The sequence below is a fragment of the Mandrillus leucophaeus genome, unplaced genomic scaffold, assembly GCF_000951045.1.
Source record: "Mandrillus leucophaeus isolate KB7577 unplaced genomic scaffold, Mleu.le_1.0 Scaffold72, whole genome shotgun sequence".
Classification (NCBI taxonomy): Eukaryota; Metazoa; Chordata; class Mammalia; order Primates; family Cercopithecidae; genus Mandrillus; species Mandrillus leucophaeus.
This window is the reverse complement of record NW_012107808.1, coordinates 5164530-5186914: the sequence shown is the minus strand read 5'-3', so window position 1 is coordinate 5186914 and position 22385 is coordinate 5164530. Positions and strand designations below refer to the sequence as shown.

Below are 22385 nucleotides of genomic sequence, written 5' to 3'. Positions count from 1 at the left end.
AGTGGAATTTGGTGGGCAGGGAGAGGAGATAAGTAGATTATAAAAATACAGAATTCAAGACAAGACAATTTCTGTAATATACAGATCACCACAGTATCAATCAAACATAAAAGACACAGTGAAAAGGAACAAACAAAATATAATTTATTTTCCTTAGGCTGGGTGTGGTGGCTCATGCCTGCAATCCCAGCACTTAGGGAGGCCAAGGCGGGTGGATCATGAGGTCAAGAGCTCAAGACCAGCCTGGCCAAGATGGTGAAACCCTGTCTCTACTAAAAAAAAAAAACACAAAAATTAGCCTGGAGTAGTGGCGGGCGCCTGTAATCCCAGCTACTTGGGAGGCTGAGGCAGAGAATTGCTTGAACCTGGGAGGCGGAGGTTGCAGTGACCGAGACTGTACCACTGCACTCCAGCCTGGGCGACAGAGCGAGATTCCGTCCCCCAAAAAAAAGATAATTAATAATTCTTTGGAAATAGCTAGTTTTTTCCCTAAAGAGGTTCAGGACAATTAAGCTAAGAAGCTTTCTGTTAAATTTAGGAGAGGTTTGAGGCAGTGGTTACCTGGCTCAATCAGTCATCTGAGGGGTGAGTAGTATGAGTCATTCCACAGAGAAACGCTGAGACTGCTTGATTCAGAATTAAAAAGTAACTGATAATGCATTTATCAGCAGGAAATGTGGCTGTGGTACTATTTTTCCATTCTATCCAATAGCAAGAACCTTTCTTTTGAAAATAAAGTTATTCCCACTGACAAAGTTTTAAGAGTAACACTTACCTGTAAAACATGAATGACGGTTTTATAGAAAGAAGTACGAATGGCACAACTGTGTAACTTATTGCTACTTGAGTTACTATCCATGTTATAATATCATAAAATAATTTCAGTTGGGAAGGTTCAATGAAATAATGTCTAAAGTTATTTCTCATCTGAAATAAAGAAACAAAAATATTTGCTGTATCTTTAAATTAACATTACTTATGCAATTACACTGGTGATAGCAACTGTTGGAAGGATGTGGAGTGGAGTAACTGAAACTCTCCTATGTTGCTAGTGGGAATGTACACTGCTACTATGGAAAAAGTTGGTTCTAAAAAGGCTACTACACATTGTACACACTGTGTATAAAAGAGAGGAAGTCACAGGGAAAACATAAATGACTGGTGAGTCTGGGTAAAGGGCACATAGAAGTTCTTTGCAACTTTTCTGTAGATTAGATTCTGTAAAAGTTTCAAAAAAAAAAGTTTAAGACAACACTGCCTAGAGATCCTTAAATCATATTTGGTAAAATATCGTATATAAATAAAGTTTGGTTTACCTTCATCCTTAACTCTTATTTAACCTCTGCATTTGTGAAAGACAAACTTGGCTTTGCTAATGTGCAAGTGCATGGTGTATTTGGGGAATGACAAGTCAATCTAATGGAAGCAGAGAATTCATGTATGCATAGACACTGGCTAATTCTAGAGAGGCAAATGGGGGAAGGGAGGAGGGCATTGGTAGAACTTGAACACCAAGTGGGGAAGAAGCCTGTCCTATTCTGTCTGCAATGGGAGGGAGTTAGGTACAGTTTTTAAGCGCAAGAATGGAATGCTGAAAGCCCGTACCTCAGGACAAATGGATTTGTCATTGGTGAACAGGATGGAATCAAAAGCAGGTGACTGCCATGGCGGTGAGCTAGGCAAGAGATAGCAGAGCCTAGCCACTAAGAATTATGGGTTTTGCTAATGTCCTTCCCATGCTTAGAATGTCATTTTCTTCCCCATTGTACTTCACTCATTATTGAAATAACTTTCATCTCTCAAAGTCCAGATCCAAACACCTTCCTAATGGGGCCATCTCTAATTAACCCAACCCAAAGAGACTTCTTCCATCTCTAAACACCTATGCGACTTAGTATTTATAACACCCATGGAATCTGTCACACATGCCTTGTGATGCACGTGTGTGTACACACACGCAAGCGTAAGGTATGTACACACACATACACCTTATCCCAAATTAGACTACAAACTACCGGAAGGTACCCTTAGTCAATACTTCTTGAAATTTCCCTCATATATCCCCAAAGTACCTCAAAATGGAATATAGTAAATATCTGCTAGTTTGTTAAACGAAACCCTCTTACCTGTAAGTGCCATTAGCAGCTTGTTCAAACGTGGTTTTTGTCACGTCACTTTCCTCTAACTGCTTTTCAAGGGCTTACACTAAATTATCCTTCTCCTCACCTCTCTCACGTCACCAACCTAATTTCTCAATTGTTTCCCAAAATATTACCCTAGGTTCTATCTGGGCAAATACTTTAGAGAACTGTGCCCACTTCCAGTGTGGCTCATCCACTGTCTTGGCCTCGCACAGTCTACTCTTCGTCTCAGAGAGGATTCAAAGGTTACAGCTTTCAGGAAACATTTCTAAAATAAACCTACCCATTCTGATCATCTTTATTTAACTCAGTTTTTATCTCTCCTTCAGAAAATTCTGTAAAGACAAAGTAACATTTTGTGAGTGCCTCCTACCTGCCAGGCACATAGAAACATGTTTTCTCCTCACAGGAACTGGGCGTGGAGCCTAGCCCACAGTGAGTGCTCAGCAAACACGCACACAGTTACACACTTTGCTTCTAGTGGAAAGGACAATACTGACTATGGCCAAGGAAAGAGGGTCTACCTTGTAAGAGAGATGTACTCAGCCTTTTTAACAGTTCAAGTGGACCATTGAATTGTAAAATAAAATTCTTGATACTTACAGCTCGTGCTGCTAATGTCATTAACACCCCTGTTAGAAACGTTAGATAATATCCTGGGTATACCCCGTGCCAAATGGCAGAGAGAATGAACGTCTGGATAGTTGGACTGAAGGAGGTTCGTTCATAACACACCCTAGAAACCATGAAAAACATGGAGAGCCAAGCGGAGTGAGTGACCCGAGTTTACAAAGCCTGCAATGATCATTCTTTTATTACCTGACAGGACTTAGGGTAACTAGAAAAACAAATACAACTTATCTTAGGCAATCACTTCTCTATGATCTCAGGAAGGCTATAGCTATTAAGTGTCAAACTTAGGAACATAAAGTTAATTCCTATTTTCTTACTGGTATATATAGTAACTTAAATGGTCATTCTAGTATTTGGGAGTCTATACAATTCACAAAAAGGATAAGGTTACTTTTATCCTACATTATTTTATTTTAAAAAAAAAACATCAATAACTTTCAAATGACCTAATAACACTACTCTTTCTGGCAGATAGACTGTGCTTAGTCTACAGTTTTCCTATAACAGAGATAGAGAACGCAGTGAAAATAAAGTTTCCCTAAGGTATCAAATTTAAATTATAACAATAACAAAAAATAACACAACAGATTAGCTCAGAGGATCTGCAGCCACTGGGGAGACTCTGCCAGGCACTGTGAAGAGATGCTAGCGTATGCTCACCATCTCAAGGGACAAAGATGTTTCATTTGTCATTTTAAAAAGGACACTATAAAAGAAGGCTGCTTAGCGCCCTATCATTATAGGGACCGTTTTTAATGAAGTAAGTTCAAGATAGGGCAATGTGCTCACAGGGACGGTAAGAGAACCCCTGGGCGAGTGCGCTGTTCCCCAGCTCTGTCCTTCGCACCTGTTACTCCACCCAGCCTGTCTTGCCTCTACCTTGCCCTGTTGAGGAGACACACTCCTGACACAAACCTCTGCTCAAGCATCCACACTCCAGGAATTTCTTCCTGCATCCCTCTGTGCCCTCACTGTTCCTGCTTTCCCTCTCCTAATCCTCACAACAGGGAACAGCACGTGTCTGATTACACTACTGTGTCTTTAACAAAACTGCAAACTCTTTCACTTCCAGGAGCTGAGTCTTTTTATCTTACTCGTCTTTTTATCCCTTGCCTAACATAAAGATTTGTTGAATTGAAATATTTAAAACCGGGACTGTTCTGGAGTACCCAGGCATAAGTATTGTGCTTGTGCAGGCACTTGTTAATTTAAACCACATCTCTACTGAACGGGATCAGGAGCTGCAAAGGAGGACACTGGTGACCTCTGACATTGGCAGAGGCCTTTAAAGGAGGCTGAGAGGGCAGGATAGCTGCACCTGCAGGATAGCTACATTCGTGACTCAAGCCAAAATAGTTCATTCGATACTGACTTGCTTAGGAGGAGGCTAACAGTGTTTCCTGGCTGACAGTGAGGTTACAATGTCACTCAACACTGTTAATTGAATCAAGAACCTGAATTCAATGAAGCTCAACCTCAAGAACTAGACGCCGAAGCACATCTAAAGATTGTTTTTGAAGGAACGCACCTTTTGAGCCAAAGAGCTGTCTGAATATTCCAATTATCAAGAAACATCTTGAAACTTGTTGACATCTGAAAAAAAAGGAAACTTTTTTCTTTGTGTCACAAAATAATGAAGCTTTAAATCTAAGTAATAATATATTATTATGCTAAAAAATTAAAACAAAAATTACTTAACAATGTTAAGTAATTGATTACTTATACTAATTGTATACTACCATTGATTACTTATATTCATCAATGGTAGTATACTGATTTCTCTTTCCTTAATCTTGTTTTTCTAATATGGTAACATCATTCTATATAAGACAAGTTTATTTACTGTTGGGAACATCTATGAGGTAGATGGATCATCACCATTTTCTCCTGTATGTTAACATTTACAAGGGATGTCATGGAATTCTTCCAGAGAAATTCCTGAGAGTGTGTACAAATGCCTGTCGATGGCCTCCCTCTCACAGTGAAGACTGGGGCGCCTACCTCATTACCTCCTTCCCACCAAGCTCCGCCATGGTTCTGGGTGAAGCAGATGTCTGCCGCAACATCCTGCCCTGCCATCGTCTCTCGATGCCCTGGCTACTCTCAATTCCGGTGCTGCCTGTCTGTGCTGCCCCTGAAAGAGTGGATCTGTACACCCAGATCTTGCAGGGCGTCCCACCTTCCCAGCTTCCTCTCTCAAGTTACTCCCACTAAAGCTATTCTTTGATCTCAGACGGGGCCTTTCGTCTCCCACCCTACTTTTATCCTATGTAACTCTCTCTTCCTCTGGTCTTCACTTCTGACCATTTTAGATTTTCTGTTCCATTATTTACTATTCTTATGTCAGAATCTTCAATGCTTTTGTTTCTTTTTCCTTTCCATTCACCTCCCTATCAAAACCCTAATTCCAGATCAACCACACTGTCCACTCTCCCGCTGGTCACATTTGCGCGCTGAGTGCAGAGTATCACCACAGTTCAGACCTTTGTCTAAAGTTCATGGTTCATGGTTCTCCACCACGACTGAGCCCTCAACCTACAATCCTGTTTTCCTAGACAGTACATTCTCCTGTTCCTGAAAACAGCTACTGGACTGAACCATTTGAAATTTTCTTTTCTCTTTTTTTTAAAATAAAGTCAAGAAGAGGTAAGTGTCAGCAATTTCACATGATTCAACCTAATACCCCATCTATATCTCTGGTCCTATCACCTCCTTTCTCCCTCACAACAGGTAAGTTGGCCTCCTACTTTACAGAGACGATATAAAATCATCAGACTCCAATTCTCACTATCAAACTACACACTCAGCTGCACACATACTCATCCTGCCCTCCTTCCTGTCTTTATAACAGGATAAGTGGTCCTTCTCCTTCAGGGCCAATCTCTCCACTTCCATCTTCTCAGGGACTTCAATGATCAATACGTCTCTCTCCTTCAACTGTAGGAGAAGCTTCACACTCTCCCCTCCAAATAGTCTCCTACTCAGTAAACATGTTTTAATCTCTCCATTTTAAAACAAAATTAAACAAACAGCTCTCCTTAATTCCCTGTTCCCCTCAGCTACTGCCCTATTTCTACCCTCTTCCCTTTATGGGGAATGAACTCCTAGGAGTTGTATAATCTGGCCTTTATGACAATCCCTCGCCTGAAACTGTTGTTCATAAAACTATAAACATGGATGGGCACGGTGGTTCATGCCGGTAATCCCAGCCCTTTGGAAGGCCGAGATGGGTGGATTGCCTGAAGTCAGGAGTTTGAGACTAGCCTGGCCAACATGGTGAAACACCCTCTCTACTACAAATACAAACACTGGCCAGGTGTGGTGGCAGGCGCCTTGAATCCCAGTTACTCAGGAGGCTGAAGCAGGAGAATCGCCTGAACCCGGGAGGCAGAGGTTGCAGTGAACCGAAATCACGCCACTGCACTCCAGCCTGGGCAACAGAGTGAGACTTTGTCTCAGAAAATAGATAAATAAATAAATAATTAAGGCATTTGTATCCTTCTCTTACTTGGTATCTCAGTGGCACTTAGCACTGATGACCATTTTTTCCTTCAGAAAAATTAACTCCTTTCTTTACTTTTTCTTACACCATGCACTCTCAGCAGGGGTGATATCGCCCCCAGGAGACGAAAATTGGTTCTTAAGGGGCAAAAATATCTTTTTTTAATGTAAGAAGAACATATATACATACAGTAGTATATCAATAGGTATACAGATATACAGTGTATCTGTGGTATTAAAATTTCAGGGGGGAAATTATTAGGAAAAGAGTGTCTCAAAACTCCCCTTAAGGTGTTAATAATTAAAGGTCAGAAACACCGCTATATCCACCACTCAACTTCAACAATGATCAATTTTTCCCTCTCCTTCTCCATTTTTATTGCCAACACTGTTGTTAAGAATATTTCAAAGCAAATACCAGACTTCTTATTCCACCTGCAATTAGTTCAGAATATGTGTCCAATAAATAAAGACTTTTTAAAAGACCATGATCCGACAATAATAATTCCTCAACATCATCTAATCCCCCTTTGTATTAAAATATTCCTGATGTTTACAAAAGTCCTTTCCAGTTGGTTTGGTCAATCAGGATTCCAAAAAAGGTTCATCCAGTGCATTTGGCCAAAGCCTTTTAATCTGTAATAGCTTGGGTCATATGTCCCATAGCACTTCCCCTTTTGATCCGACCTGGTGTTTAACCTACTCTCTATACTCCACACCCCCCCTAAATTTAGAAGGATCTAGAAATCCGATTCGGATTTGGGTATCTCAGCACACTTCAGTGACGGCCTGCATTTCTTACATCATCCCATCTCGGGCACTTACTGCCTGACTGCCCACTTTTAGCAACATTAGGGCTCATCAGAGGATCCAGCTTGACCTCTTCACCTCAAGTTTTGGTGTTGGATTTGGAATGTTGGAATGATCCTTTTCATAGGCTGGCAAAACAATATTGTTTTTTTTTTTTTGAGACAGGGTTTTACTGTGTCACCCAGGCTACAGGGCAAGTGCCACAATCACGGCTCACTGCAGCCTGCTGAGCAGTTGGGACTATAGGTGCTCATCACCATGCCAGCTAGTTTTTGTATTTTTTCTAGAGATGGGGTTTTGCCATGTTGCCCAGGCTGGTCTAAAACTCCTGAGCTCAAGCGATCTGCCTGCCTTGGCCTCCCAAAGTGCTGGGATTACAGGTGTGGGCCGCAGTGCCCAGTTAGTTTTCTCCTTTTTCCTTTCTGGCTACTCCTGAATTCCTTTGCCAGCCTCCCAGTACTGGTGCTCTTTTAGAGACTCTCACCTCTTCTCCTTCTCACTCCAGGGCCTGAACTGCCACGCGCTGACAGTTCCCAGATTTTACTCTCAAGCTCGGGTGCCTCTGCTGAGTGTCTGACCATGATCTGCCTGGTAGACAACTCACTAAGTCTGTGATTTGAAGATATTACCTCTCCCTTCAAACTCACGTCTATTCTCTGTTCCTTATCTAAGTGGAAGGTATCACCATAAACCTAGTTGTTTAAATCAGATTTCTGGGCCTGATTCATAACTCATTCTCTCTTGCTGATCCCAATTTATCACCAAGTTCTGTTGAGTCTCTTACACAGCTCTCCAATATGTTTATATGTTTCTAGCCCTACTGGCAGTATGTGCTTTAGGGCACCATCATCTTGGATTAACAAAACATCCTCCTAACAGAGCTCTCTGCCTCTTGAGGGAAATACATTCTACATGCCCGATCCTTCTAAAACACCTATATGATCACCTCACTTGGCTACACATATAATCCATCCACAGTGCCCCATTGCTCTTATAAGAAAGATCAAAACTCTTAATACGGCCTGTAAGAGTGTGGCTGCCTGGCCTCCACTTCCCCAACCTCATCCTTCATGGCTCCCTCAACTATGAAGCAACATGAGCCACACAGCTTCTCTCAGCCCGCAGGCTGCTTCCTCTGCTTGGAGTGTCTGCCTGTCTTTTGGGACTCAGCTTAAGCATCATTTTCTTTAGGACCTTCTTCCCCCAAATACCTAAACTAACCTGGATTCCTATTTCATGGATACCCACATGCCTTACCCCTCTCTGATCACCACCTATTTTACCTTATTCTGTAACCTCTAGGAAACTAAAGCTCCATGAAGGCCTGAATTGTACCTATCTTATTCATTGTCTTCAGTGCCCAGGGCACACAGTTGGCGACCAATATATATTGGTTAAATGAAAGAAAGAATGTTAATATTAAAAAACCTTCAACACCACTCCTAGGACATCACACCATAACTTATGAAAGCAAACTTGGTACTTAAAGTATATACTAACTAACTTCTTAATGATTGACTCACCTCTATTCGTTGAATTCTCAAATTGGAAATTAAGTCCCAGCGAGCTGCTCCATTTTTGTCATACCCTCTGAAACCAAAGCCTGCAGCATTATTAATGGCATCAGCTATAGAAAACAAAATTCAAAAAAAAAACTATTAAGAATCTCCACAACAATCTACCATATTCTCCCAGAAGGTATGTGTTATTATATTTTATTCTTAAACAGTAAAAGTAGACTTGTTCTAATTTTTAGGTCAGAAATAACATCACATACAATGAAAATAACACATCCAGGACAATTTGGTTAGGCAGTAATACATGACACATTATGCATGAGTTGGGGGCAGATGGAGTTTAAAAGCTGCTGCGGACCAGCAGGTAAAGGTGAAGACTCGAACAGGAAACGCTCCCTAACATTAGCTGTGCCAGTGGAACACAGCAGAGTATGCTCAACCAGCTGCCAAGAAGTTGCTAAGGGAATGTTTTTGCTCTAGGAGCACTATGTTCTTTTTAATCATATATTTGAAGTTTAGTATAAACAATAATATATAAGTGAGGCATAATATTTTCCTTCGATTTTCTTTCTTTCTTGGTTCACCAGAACCTACTCTGTGTATATGTCTCTAGAATTTTCAAAAAATAGAGACAGGGTCTCCCTCTGTCTCTCCCCAGGCTGGAGTGGCAGGATTATAGCTCACTGCAGCCTTGAACTCTTGGGCTCAAGCAATCCTCCTGCCTCAATCCTCCTGCCTCAGCCTCCTCCCTCAATCCTCCTGCCTCAGCCTCCTGCCTCAATCCTCCTGCCTCAATCCTCATGCCTCAATGATCCTCCCTCAGCCTCCTGCCTCAATCCTCCTGCCTCAATCCTCCTGCTTCAGCCTCCTGCCTCAATTCTCCTGCCTCAGCCTCCTGCCTCAATCCTCCTGCCTCAATCCTCATGCCTCAATGATCCTCCCTCAGCCTCCTGCCTCAATCCTCCTGCTTCAGCCTCCTGCCTCAATTCTCCTGCCTCAGCCTCCTGCCTCAATCCTCCTGCCTCAGCCTCCTGTCTCAATTCTCTTGCCTCAGCCTCCTGCCTCAGCCTCCTGCCTCGGCCTCCTGCCTCAGCCTCCCACCTCAATCCTCCCATCTCAGCCTCCCGCCTCAGCCTCCTGCCTCAATCCTCCTGCCTTGGCCTCCTACCTCAATCCTCCTGCCTCAGCCTCTTGCCTCAATCCTCCTGCCTCGGCCTCCTGCCTCAATCCTCTTGCCTCGGCCTCCTGCCTCAATCCTCTTGCCTCAGCCTCCTGCCTCAATCCTCCTCCCTTGGCCTCCTGAGTAGCTGAGACTGCAGGTGCATATCATCATATCTAATTTTTTTTTTTTTTTTCTGTAGAGATGGGGGTCTCACTATGTTGCCAAGGCTGGTCTCGAACTCCTGGCCTCAAGTGATCTTCCCACTTTGGCCTCCCAAAGTGCTGGCATTTCAGGCATGAGCTACCGCACCCAACCCAGAATTTGTTTTCTAATCCTTTTCACCACAATGCTTGATTAGTCATTTTTGCTTTATGTACATGCTTGATTAAGCCGCAAAGAAAATTTCTGCCTCAAATGAGCCCTTTTCCAATCAACTGGAAAACTGTTTATGCTATTTGTATCATGACCAAAGAATAAACAAACAGAAATCCATCAAAGTCCAGCAAAATAATATGCCTATACAGACATGTATCCTTAAACTGTTTTATTGTTTATTAGTGCATTTTAGTACATCAAACAAGATCCTTTAAAAATTACACTTTGGGGAAAAGAATAAACAAGATTTACTCCTTTGTCAGGTTTAATGAGGTCAGCCACCTTTGTTCAGTTCACATAAATACGAGCCTTAAAGGTAAGCCCCAGAATTAAAAATAAAAATCTGTTACCTACACGGGCAGCATACCCATATACATGGCTGCTGGGGAACTCCTTCCCTTCCTCATGGGTGCCTCCACTTCTGATTTGTTCATGTATTCATCCTCTCCATCTTTTTTACCCCTACTGTGACCTAAGAGCAATGAAACTCCTAACCAACTTCACACTTGACAACAAGATTGGCCCAGGGTATGGTCAACAAAACGAGAAGAGAACTGGGGATATCAAACTGCAGGAGTCCACCTTCCATGTTTCCCTGTCCCCCAGTCTCCCACCACAGACCCTGCCTAATCTTTACCTCAGGTAATGTAACCCCTGAGAGAGCTTCCAAGTTGTCATTATATAGAGATATTCCAAATAACTGACCATTAACATCAATTTAAACTTTAATCTGTCCCTACATGGGCTAAATGTTTTTCAAACTTGAATTAAAGGGGGAAAAAACTGCTCAGATCCCAATACATCATTTTTTTGAGGTGTTAAGGAGAAAAGGGCAGGGCCACATGGCTGTGGAGATGAGAAGCCTGATTCCCATTTTGAGAACCTTGAATTAAGGAATTAAATATAGTCTGCCTAGCCACTAGTATCCATGAAATTATAATTTGAAAAATGTACATGTGGATACAAAAATTGGAAAGTAACTGTCCATATGATCCAGAATACATTCATACTATTTTATAAATTATTAACAAAATACAAAAAATTAAAGAATTTTGGAACTCTTGGATTTCCCAAAAAAACAGATTTTTGGACCTCCAGAGATCATCAAACTCCAATTTTACAACCAAATGAACAATTTAAAAGAGGTAGTGGGGGTGGAGATGAACGTGGGCACATGCATGCTGAGCCTCAGCTGGCGACTCCACTGACAGAGTCGAAACCTGAACCTCAGGGCTGAACCATTACCAGGGACTCAACCATTACTTGTGTTAAGACAGTACAGACATAGTGTAAGTATTTATTGAATGGAATAACTTTACTGCCTTATAGCTAAAAATTCTTTAAATTCTTTAAATATAGTTCAATTTCAAATTGTCATTCATATATATTCTAATATGATTATTTCTTTAAGAAAGAATCAGGGAAAAGGAATTAACTCACCTTTGCTTTGGTTTGTAAATATGTAAAAATGCACAAGATTCATTTTTCAAACCAAATATTGGGGTTGGAAGATCAGAAGTACCCAAATAATCATTTTAATTGTCATAATTGCAAATAAAAAATTAATGATAATTTTTTTTTTTTTCCTGAGGCAGGGTCTCACTCTTACCCAGGCTGGAGTGTAATGGTGCGATCACAGCTCACTGCAGCCTCAACTTCCCTGGCTAAAGCAATACTTCCACCTCAGACTTCTGAGGAGCTGGGACCACAGGCATGTAACACCACACCTGACTAATTTAAAGAAAATTTTTTGAAGAGATGGGGTCTCACCATGTTGCTCAGGCTGGTCTCAAACTCCTGCCTCAGCCTCCCAACATGCTGGGATTACAGGTGTGAGCCACTGTGCCCGGCCTAATGATAAATCTTGTATATTTTTACGTATTTACAGAGATCTTGTGATTTTTCTCAAAAGCCTTATAAATTCAATGCCCTTGTTCTATTGATAAGATTTTCAACAATTAGATGTCCAACCAAATCCAAAAACATGCAGAACTCTTATATTCTATAAATCTAGTGATTCAACCAGTAGGTCACAATTCTTATAAACCCCTAAAAGTACCAGGTTTGTTTGGGAAAGTTCTCAGTCTCAATTTAAAGTCAGAATTTAAGTAGTACAGGAATTTAATTTGGTATTATTGATGTCTAAATTTGGCTACAATAAAAATGTTCAATCCTTAAATCTTAGATTAAAATCCATAAAGTAACATTATATTTTAATTGGCCATTAACTCACCAGGTTAAAGCAACTTTTAATGATGCTACTGTGCACAGCTATATGATGAAAGACTGAAAATAATGATTCCAGCCTCAAACTGTATTTCATTGTAATCAAAATAAAACCGACAGTAAAATGCTAATCCTCAGAGGCCTAATTATTGGCTGGTGTTTCTTCATGCATTCATTCAAATATTTGTTGAGTAACAAATATAAACAAGGCAAGCAGAACACAATCTTAAGAATAAAGGAGTTTATAATCTTGTGGGTGAGATAAAAAAGGCAACACATATATAAAAGAGGTTTCAATTTATCCAGTGAAGCATTCTCTCTACTTCAGTCCCACCTTCAAAACATGGCCAGAATCATCTTCTTCTGCCACAGGATCAGGCTGTCAGCCTACCTGAAGCCTCCTGTGGCTCACTCAGCAGAGCAGGCAAGGTCCTGTGAAAGCCCATTTCACCTGACCAGGTCCTTCCTTCCTACATGCCACTGCTAACATCTGCCATGCAAAGCGAGGTACCTTCATCTCTCTTTGCTCATGAGTGAAAAACTAGCCATTTTCCACTTTGTGAAATCACATTTAATCTTTCTGTTTTTGTTTTTGAGACTACCTAGGGGTTATTGCTCAACTCATACTAAAACCTCACTATGTTGCTCAGGCTGGAGTGGAGGGGTGCAATCATGGCTCATTACAGCCTCAAACTCCTAGGCTCAAGCGGTCCTCCCACCCCAGCCTCTCAAGTAGCTGGGAATACAGGCACACGCCATCAGGCCTAGTTGATTTTTAAAAATCTTTTTGTAGAGAGAGGGATCTCACTATGTTGCCCAGGCTGGTCTTGAACTCCTGGCCTCAAGTGATCCTCCCACCTTCAACTCCCAAAGTGCTGGGATTATAGACGTGAGCTACCATAACTGGCCCACATTCAATTAAAGGCATGATTGCATGTTATCTTTTCTCTAAAATTTGCTCTACCTGCCAAGCATAACTGATGACCCCCTATCAGTGTGCCAATATCATTTTATTCACTTTGCTGATAAACTACTGATCATATTATACTAAATGGTCTATTTAACAGGTATCAAAATGGTAAGCTGAATACAATCATACTAAATTATAACCATCTGGAGGATGAGGACTGTGTCTTATACATACTTGTATCTATCCTGGCTAGCACTGAATCTAGAATACAATAGGCATTTAACAAATATCTGTTGTCTTTTCATTGATCCATTTACTTTTATTTTGTATTATAATAAAATTGATTCAGTTTTTAGAATATCCTTACATACGAGTTGTGAGGGCTGTTTTTTCTACACAGATGACTTAATTTTTCCAATTGGTCTTTATGTATCCTCAAGAGGGCGCACTGATAGCAATCTACCAACAAGGTAAGAAACGCTTCAACACAGACACAGGGAAGTCTATTTACATGTTACTTACCTAGCGTCCATGCAAAATAGTATTTGGGTCTGGCAGCCAAAAGAGAGATATATAGATAGATAATCTTTGTTGGCCACGAAGCTGTAGCTTGAAAATGCTCATCGATGTTGTACTCCACAGGTAATGTTGTACAGATGGTCAAGTGAAATAACAAGGACAGCCCACAAATTAAGAGCTTCTGAATAACTGCAGTCTGAAAAGTACAAGGCGAGACTTCATCAACTTTATCCATGCTCCTTTTAATTCATTCTATGTATTACTGACAGATTAACCTTCCTGAACGATCATCAGTCCTACAATTCTCCTGGTCAAAATTCAAGAGCTGCATTGCACTTGGCATTTAAAGTCTTCCATAGTCTCATGGTATGAACTTTTCCAACTGTATCTGTAAGTACTACCTAGGGGTTATTGCTCAACTCATACTAAAACCTCCATTTTGTATTCAGAACTTTCAGGAAATAAAAAAAATCTAAAAGCAAGCATCAGTGTATTGGTGTGAATGGAAGTGAATACAAAAAAAATTAACCTTAATTACTTCTGGCAGTAAATTTTATACAGATATATATTTTTTTCCATTGCATCTTTTCTATATTTTCCAAATTCTAGGCATCTCATGGATGTTATTTTTACAATAAACAATCTATGCATCTCTGTAAATCTGAAAGTTAACACAACTTTGTTCAAGAATAATAAAAACCAAAAGAGCTATACACCTGAGAAGAATAAGAATTTGCATAAAATTGGTGAAAAGAAGACGCTTTTCTCAGCAATGCTGCGGTAAGGTCACATTACCAACTCATGGTGTTTTGTATTTTTACAACTCGTGCTGTTTTTATATTTGTAGAAGGCCAGACTATTTCAACTTCATTTGGTATGAAAGAGATTATATAGGCTATGAAGAAAAAGAAACAAGCAAAGAGAAGGCTGGATTCAGATGAAGTATGCAACAAAATACCTGGATTTAGAAATGCTCTATATAGTAACCAAACAGTACTCAAATTAACTGAAGTGATTTATCAATCAAGCTCCACATTTTAACACTTTATATAATAGTACCAAAAGAGAAGCTCCAAGGCAAGAGCCAAAGCATATGCCGGATGCACTGCACTGCTCAGAACGGTATTTTATTATTGGTTGCTCCTGCAAGGTGGAACTCAGTGTTCAAAGACTCCTTGCAGCAGTAGTTATTCTCATTTTCCATTGTCTTTTATCCCTTTCTTTAATAAAATAAGGCTACTCTTTCTTCAATGCCTCCCAAATATCTTACCTATACATTTGAATTATGAGATTTTAAAATGGAAGAGAAAAAAATTGTAATTATAAATGAAGCAAGATGAAATAAATGGCCCCATACTTTAATTTTAAAATGAGGCATATCATTTTAGTAATGTAATAAGAAGTACTGTGGCCACAAGACTATATGGTTCTGAAGCAGGGCAGGGATATGGTGCTGCAATGAAAACGTAGAGAATACCAGGACAGCCTGTATCCTGAGAGGTGACATCCTCAGCCCCCTTTCCCTGCCTAGACCCAGAGTCCCAGCAGTCAAGTTTGTATGCCCCAGGCAGAAGACTGGAGAATCCTTCACTCAAAAAACCAAAGAGCCCCAGAGAAATGGCTACAGACATCATGACAGAGACTGCCAAGTGTTACCCAGGAGCCCTCCTCCCCTTCCTGCACAGAAAAGGAAGTTTCTCTTGAGTGCTTAGAAGTCTAGCTAAAGATGACACATCATGGCCTTTGGTGCACCTGAGTGTGGCTTATGATTAGGTTCTGGCCAACAGGATGCGAGCAAAAGTAGTATGCACAGGGAAGATGGAGCTTCGATCTCTAACACCTTGGGGCCCCCATATTATCAATGCACTGCTTACAGGTGAGCTGTCCCACATGTAACATGAAAACAAATTTCCACCTTGTTTAATTCCTGTTATTTTGGTCCTTGTTTCAGCAGCCAAACCCATATCCTAACTGATGCAGATAGAGGAGAGGACAGTGGAGAGGTCCCCGACAGAAGAGCCAGTGGGCTCCATGAGCATCCTCCTTAGGATCCTGAGCATCTATGCACTCCACTGATGCAAAAGGAGCTTCCAAATGCCCCTTGAGGGACTTTAACACTATTTGACTTTCTAAAGTATATGCATGTGAAATTTAAATAAAATATATTATTAAAATGGTGGGAAAAAACATTAAGAATATTTGCCATTATCAACAACCTCTGATTTAGGATGTCTATAACCCAAAAGAGGAAAGTGACATTTTAAGAGAGTAAAACCCATAAAAACTCGGTGAAGTGACAGAATATATACATTTGTATTATTCTTTGTCAAGTTTGATTTACTACTATCACATGTTTATAACATTGGATATTTTCAAGTATGTTACAAAATCATTTGATCTTCATACAGTCTCTAAAATGGGGAATACATTAAGATTCTCCTTTTGCAGAAAAGGACTCATACACATTAAGTGATGTGCGGAAATGATGAGCCAAACTGGCCACTGACAGTCCAGCATCTTGATTCCTAGGTTTTTCTTCTCCTTCTAGCATTCCCAAATAAACTTCTAAGAAGCTGTCTACAATTGTCTTTACCTTCTCTTACAGCAGGGAGACCGCTAAAAGATTGAGTGGTCATCCTGGAGATACAAAACAGTCAATGAACAGACATCAATTTCAAGTCTGGAATCCCACTCAGTTTGATATGACATTTCTCAACACTTAACCAGTAACAGAAAATATGAAGACAAAAACACCTTTCTGGTATAAAATACAATGAGCCACATGGTAGGAAAGAGATAATATACTATCTTTTGCGAGTGCATGTACATTTCTACATTCACTCTTTGTTGCCCACACGGTAGAGGGTGGTAGATTTGCAGGAGAAAGAAGGTGACCCCTTGCTCTAAGCCCTACGTTCAGAGAAAACACACTAGCCCCTTTCCTTCATCTCACAGACTTCCTGATTGGCCTATTCTTTTTCATGGAAACTATACATTTTACCAGATGAAATCTAACAGAAACTTAGCCTATACAGAGCCTCACTGCCTTTCTTTATGAAGCAGCATCCTAGCAATTTCAAATGCCCCAGTGGCTTAAAGAAAGTAAAAATTATGTTTGGTTGTAAGGCAACTTAGCATAGACTTGAAACCAGACTGCACTGGTGTGAATTCCAGTTCTACTGCCAACCTGGGAAATCTTCGTCAAATCACTTAGCCTGAGTCTCAGTTTCCTCATCTGTTAGATGGTGAGAAAAACAGCACCTACCTTGTATGAATGCTGTGAGGGCTGAAAGAGTAACTACGTGTGAGGTCCACACCACAGTGCCTGGCACATGGTGAGCACTGTCAAAGCGTTAGCTACTATTAATATCTTTATAATATTACTAATCTCTTCATTGTGGGAATCAGGAGCTGTTTTGTGGAAAAAGGTGATATTTGAAGTAGGCTTTTAAAGAGAAGAAAGATTTCAACTGGCAATAATTAAGAAGAGGAGAGGAAAAGCAAAAAAGAAATGGAGGATACAGAGTGTTTACAATCTGCTGGAACACAAGGCATAGGTAAGAAAGAAATAAGAAAGAAAGAAAAGGAAGGGAAGCGGGAAGGGGGAAGGAGGAAGGGGTGAAGGGGAAAGGGGAAAGGGGGAAGGGGAAAGGGGGCCTGGAAAATTATTAGGCTGGCCAATTCCATGATAAGAGCTTTCTTGTAAAATCCCCTGTAACTATAAAGCATTATTCTCGTTGAGGAATTCAGCACATAGTTTCTGAAGTGACCGTATTTGTGTTCTTAATCATGACTGTACTTCTACTAGGTACAGTGTGAAGAGTCATTTATCTTGAAAAGTATTTTTAAAGAAACAGATGGATAAGTTCCCAATGTGAAAGTATTTGTATTTTTAAATAAGACTAACCAATTCATGCTATAAAGGCTCCAGATAGGCCGGGCGCGGTGGCTCAAGCCTGTAATCCCAGCACTTTGGGAGGCCGAGACGGGCGGATCACAAGGTCAGGAGATGGAGACCATCCTGGCTAACACGGTGAAACCCCGTCTCTACTAAAAAATACAAAAAACTAGCCAGGCGAGGTGGCGGGCGCCTGTAGTCCCAGCTACTCGGGAGGCTGAGGCAGGAGAATGGCGTGAACCTGGGAGGCGGAGCTTGCAGTGAGCTGAGATCCGGCCACTGCACTTCAGCCTGGGCGACAGAGCGAGACTCTGTCTCAAAAAATAAATAAATAAATAAAGGCTCCAGATAAATCTCATGACCTTACATTTGGAGATGGCTCTGTTCTTTCATACTGTGTCTCTTCTTTTCCATTTTCACCAGATTGTGTCATATGGTAAGATCTGCCTTCAATGAAAGTAATGTAGTCTTTGTAAGAGCAAAGTGGGCCTGCCAGGATCCCCATGAAGTTACAGTTGTAACTCAAATACTCCAGTAGGCTTGGCATGCGCCTGCAATGAAAAGACATGCAACCAGTGAGATGCAGCATAAGCTTCAGAACATTTGATAGAATAACAATCCACCTCACTGCTCTCCATTTCCAAAATAAGACAAGCTTTCATTTTCATTTGTACCCATACAATAGGAATTTTAAGGATCAGGACGTAGTCATGCTCAAAAGTATGTCTGAATAAGAGTTTCTACACAGATCCTTATGAGCAAATATGAAGGTTTCGACTTAGATTTCTCATGATGAGACAAATCAAAGACGGATGCACTATCCACACTGCTGTCTCCTCCTAGGCAATCATTTGCTCTTCTAACAAACACGTGCTGCGCACTGTGTGCCCCACCTGCTGCAGGGCCTGGATACGGCAGCAAACAAAGAGAGGACAATCCTGCATCCACGGAGCTTGCATACCGGGTGCAGAAAACAATAATAAAATACATAAAACATATTTTCAGAGGTGCTGAGTGCTACAAAAAGAAGGAACTCTTTTATTCTATTAAGAAGTCAGAAAAGGCCTCTCTGGTAAGGTGACAGTTGAGCAGAGACCAGGAAGAAGTGAGAGGAGCTGTGTGGATGTTGGTGACAGGGGTTCCAGGCAGAGGGAATGATGCGTGAAGACCCCTGAGCTGGGCATAGCTGGCAGCAAGGCAGCCGTGGGGCTGGAGCAAAGTGGACCCAGGGGAAGAGGTGGGAGCAGGCAAGACAGCTGAGGTGGGATCAGACAGGGTCTGCCTTACAAGCCATGGCAGGAACTTCAGATTTTACTCTGACTGAAATGAAGAAACACAGTAGGTGTTTAAAAGACCTATGTCTCAATGCATCACTCCAGCCCATGTGTGGGGCTCCTGCAGTCTCCAGGCAGAAAGTGACAATGGCTGGAGGAGGGGGCAGATGCTCTGCATGCATCCTGGCAGTGGAGCCTGAAGGCTGCAGAGGGATTGGCTGTGAGCTGCAGGAGAAAAGGGAGTCAAGGACATCTCAAAACATTTTTAATTCCGCTCCTTAGAGGTCTGTCCAAATGATACACGGTACCTATTGGTAACATGGTGAAAATGGGTAGTTAACACAGATTATTTAGACTATTTATATTATCATATAAATGAATAAGGAGTGTTTTTTTTTAAACAGCTCCATTAAGAAAGTCTACCGTCCACTGTCAATTATAAACCATCACAAAGAAACCACAACTGCACCTGGGGACAGCAGGCAGGCTTCTTGAACATGTTACAGTCCCTTCTCCTCTCTGAATATGATAAGCTGCCTCCTTAAAAAATACAAACACTCTTGTGGACAAGAGAGGTTGAGAGAATACCCTCATAAACAGTTTTGTAAAGAGCTAAGTCTTGTTATGTTGCCCAGGCTGCACTCAAAAGTCCTGAGCTCAAGCAATCCTTCTGCCTTGGCCTCCTGAGTAGCTGGGATGACAGACACACACCACCTTGCCTAGCTTAGCATATATTATTTTTCTTTGAGAAATTAAATAGAACAAAATAGTGATTCCTGTTCATCTGATACTATCTGGGTTACCACTCAGCCCAAACTATTTTTCTAACTTTTCCAGAATTATTTTTCCACTTTTAAAAATGTCTTGAACCTTAAGTATTTTCTTTTTAGGGTTTGAAATTGATGACAGAAAATGTTTCTGGCAGATTTTCTCTTTTAGTTCTTTCTACTTAATGATGAAACAGCATGCTTTCTCACTGTATCAAAGACCAGGGTAAGTACCCTGCAGTCACAAGGTTATAAAAGAACTCCTTGTACTCCAGCAGCAGAGCTCCATTCTCAATACCAATTATTTTAACACCAAGTCAAACTATGTATCACCATTAGCAAGGACACGAGATAGTTCTAAACCAAGAAACTTACTTAAGTAATTTTTGGCTCAACTGTCATATCAAACAACAAGTCATTTTAGGTATTGAAGTAAATAACTATATTTATTTATAAAATGAGAACTTAAGTCTAATTGTAGTGTATAATATCAAACAAAAGATTCATTCATTCATTCCACTGATATTTGGTATCAACTATGTGTTGCCTCAAGTTTGGGCTTCTCATCTGCAGAATTATTGACACTTTGGACCCATAATTCTCTGTTGTGGGGTCCTCGTGTGCGGTGCAGGGTGTTTAGCAGCACCCCCTAGGTGCTACCCACCAGATGCCAGTAGCACCACCTCCCTCAGCAGTAACAACCAAAAATGTCTAGACATTGTCAGCTGACTCTTGGAGGCGAAATCACTCCAAATAATGATCACAGTTTGGATGATGGGGACAATAAATGAGACAAAGTTCCTGTCCTCAATGACAGGGGCAGGGGGAAGGACAAATAAAACAAATGTCTTGTATAACATCAGACAGTAATACCTACTATGAAGAAAACAAAGCAGAGTAAAGGGATAGAAAGTGATGGCACGAAGGGAGGGTATTTGTGACAGAGTGGTCTGCACAGTTAAGAATGGACTGAGTGAGGAAGCGGGGTCGAGCTCTGGGCTCTTGCTGGGCCTTATATGCTGTGGTCAGGGGTTTGTAATTCTATTCTAAATTACAGTGGAAGCCACTGGAGGATTTTCATCAGGGGACAGGAATAATATAATCCAATGCACATTAAAAGCTTCTCTGGCTGCTAGCTGAAAAGTAGGCTGCACAGGGCATGGGAGAAAATAGGGAAGCCAGGAAGGAAAGCTACCACAGCAGACCAAGTAGAAAATAAGGGTTTGTACTGGGATGTGACCAGTGGAAGCGGTGAAAATCAGTCAGATTAGAGATTAATTTTAAAGGAAGGGCTAACTTGACTTGCTGGTGAAGTGGATTTGCTGTAAGAAAATGGAAGTCTCCCCAGGCCACCAGTGATAATGGTACTGCTATTAACTAACTGGGTGATAATGGTGGAGGAACAGATGTGGGAGGAGGAAGGAAGAGGGAGACAAATCAGAAGTTCTGTTTTGAACATGTTCTGTTTGAGCTGCCTGTCACTATCCATGGAAGACCTTAAAATGGCAGTTGGATAAATGAGGCTGGGGCTGAGGGGAGTGGATTGGGCGGGAATATAAATTTAGGAGACTTCAAACATGAAGATGGCCTTTAAAGCCAACGGATGTGACCACCTGGAGAAAACGGAGAAGTCCAGGGCTGAGCCCAGGCTAGTGGTAAGGCAGAAGCAGGGGCAGAGGATTCAGCAGAAGAGACAGAGACAAAGAGCCAGTGAAGGACGAGAAAAACTGAAAGAAGGGAACGTCCTGGAAGGAAGTGAAGAAGGTATTTCAGAAGAGTGGCCAACTGGCCAGTGCTGCTGAGGTTCAGCATCATGCAAACAAGCTGACAATGAAATCAGCCAAGATTAAGGGCAATCTTGAAAGAATGATTTCAGACCAAGAATGGGCACAAAAATTTGAATGCAGGAGGCTGAGGAGAGAATTGGGGGAGACACTGAATGTCCACAAAGCCTTCAAGAAGTGCTCCTCTAAAGGAGTGTGCAGTAACAGGGTGATGGCCAGAAGGGAATGAGAGGTGTCATGAGCTTATTCTGTTCAGGTGTGGGGATGGCCCAACAGAGAGGGAGAAATCGGTGAGTGAACAGGCAGGAGTAACTGATGCAGTAAAATCCTTGAGAAGGAAGTGAACTCTGTGCAGCAGTGAGAAGCTGGCCTTCGATTAGATTATGCACAGCTAGTACCTGACACCAGGAAAGAAAGCAGAGCACTGTGTTATAGATTCAGGCAGCATGGTAGATTTGGTGGTTGCAGAATCAAAGTAGGATTGCTTTTTTTTCTCTCCAAAAAATAAAATTTTGCTACCAACACAAGTATGGGGGACGGCGTGTTAGCAGTCTGGCAGGAAGGAGAATATATCATCTTAGAAGAGTGTGGGCAAGTGAGTGGACCGAGGAAATGCAGAACCACTGGCAATACTAAGGATCCTAATTTTAAATTTGGGGTAACAAATTTAAAATGAGTCCAGTGAGCAAGACAGTGTTTTTCCACTCAGCTTTCTTCCACTGTTCAGGTAGGTGAGAGGTGCGGTTACCTAGGTCTGGGGATTTGCTCTCGATGTGAGAGGCATAGGGGAAATGGCAGCTGAGTGTCTGTAAATGAGTAGCTACTGGGATGGCGCAAGGGCTCCTAAAGATCAAAGAACCAAGACCAA

The 22385-nt window shown here is 41.3% G+C and overlaps 1 protein-coding gene across 1 annotated transcript in view; it reads right to left on the bottom strand.

Annotated features, from left to right (window-relative positions):
- Window positions 1-22385, bottom strand: part of MBOAT2 (membrane bound O-acyltransferase domain containing 2) — a 110364-nt gene that overhangs the window by 7072 nt on the left and 80907 nt on the right. Inside the window, exons 6-11 of the mRNA XM_011965327.1 lie at window positions 18060-18243; window positions 13798-13990; window positions 8609-8712; window positions 4303-4367; window positions 2745-2877; window positions 776-927 (exon numbers count right to left, since the gene is read on the bottom strand). Of these exons, the coding sequence (XP_011820717.1) occupies window positions 776-927; window positions 2745-2877; window positions 4303-4367; window positions 8609-8712; window positions 13798-13990; window positions 18060-18243 (831 nt within the window). The remainder of the gene's footprint in view (window positions 1-775; window positions 928-2744; window positions 2878-4302; window positions 4368-8608; window positions 8713-13797; window positions 13991-18059; window positions 18244-22385) is intronic.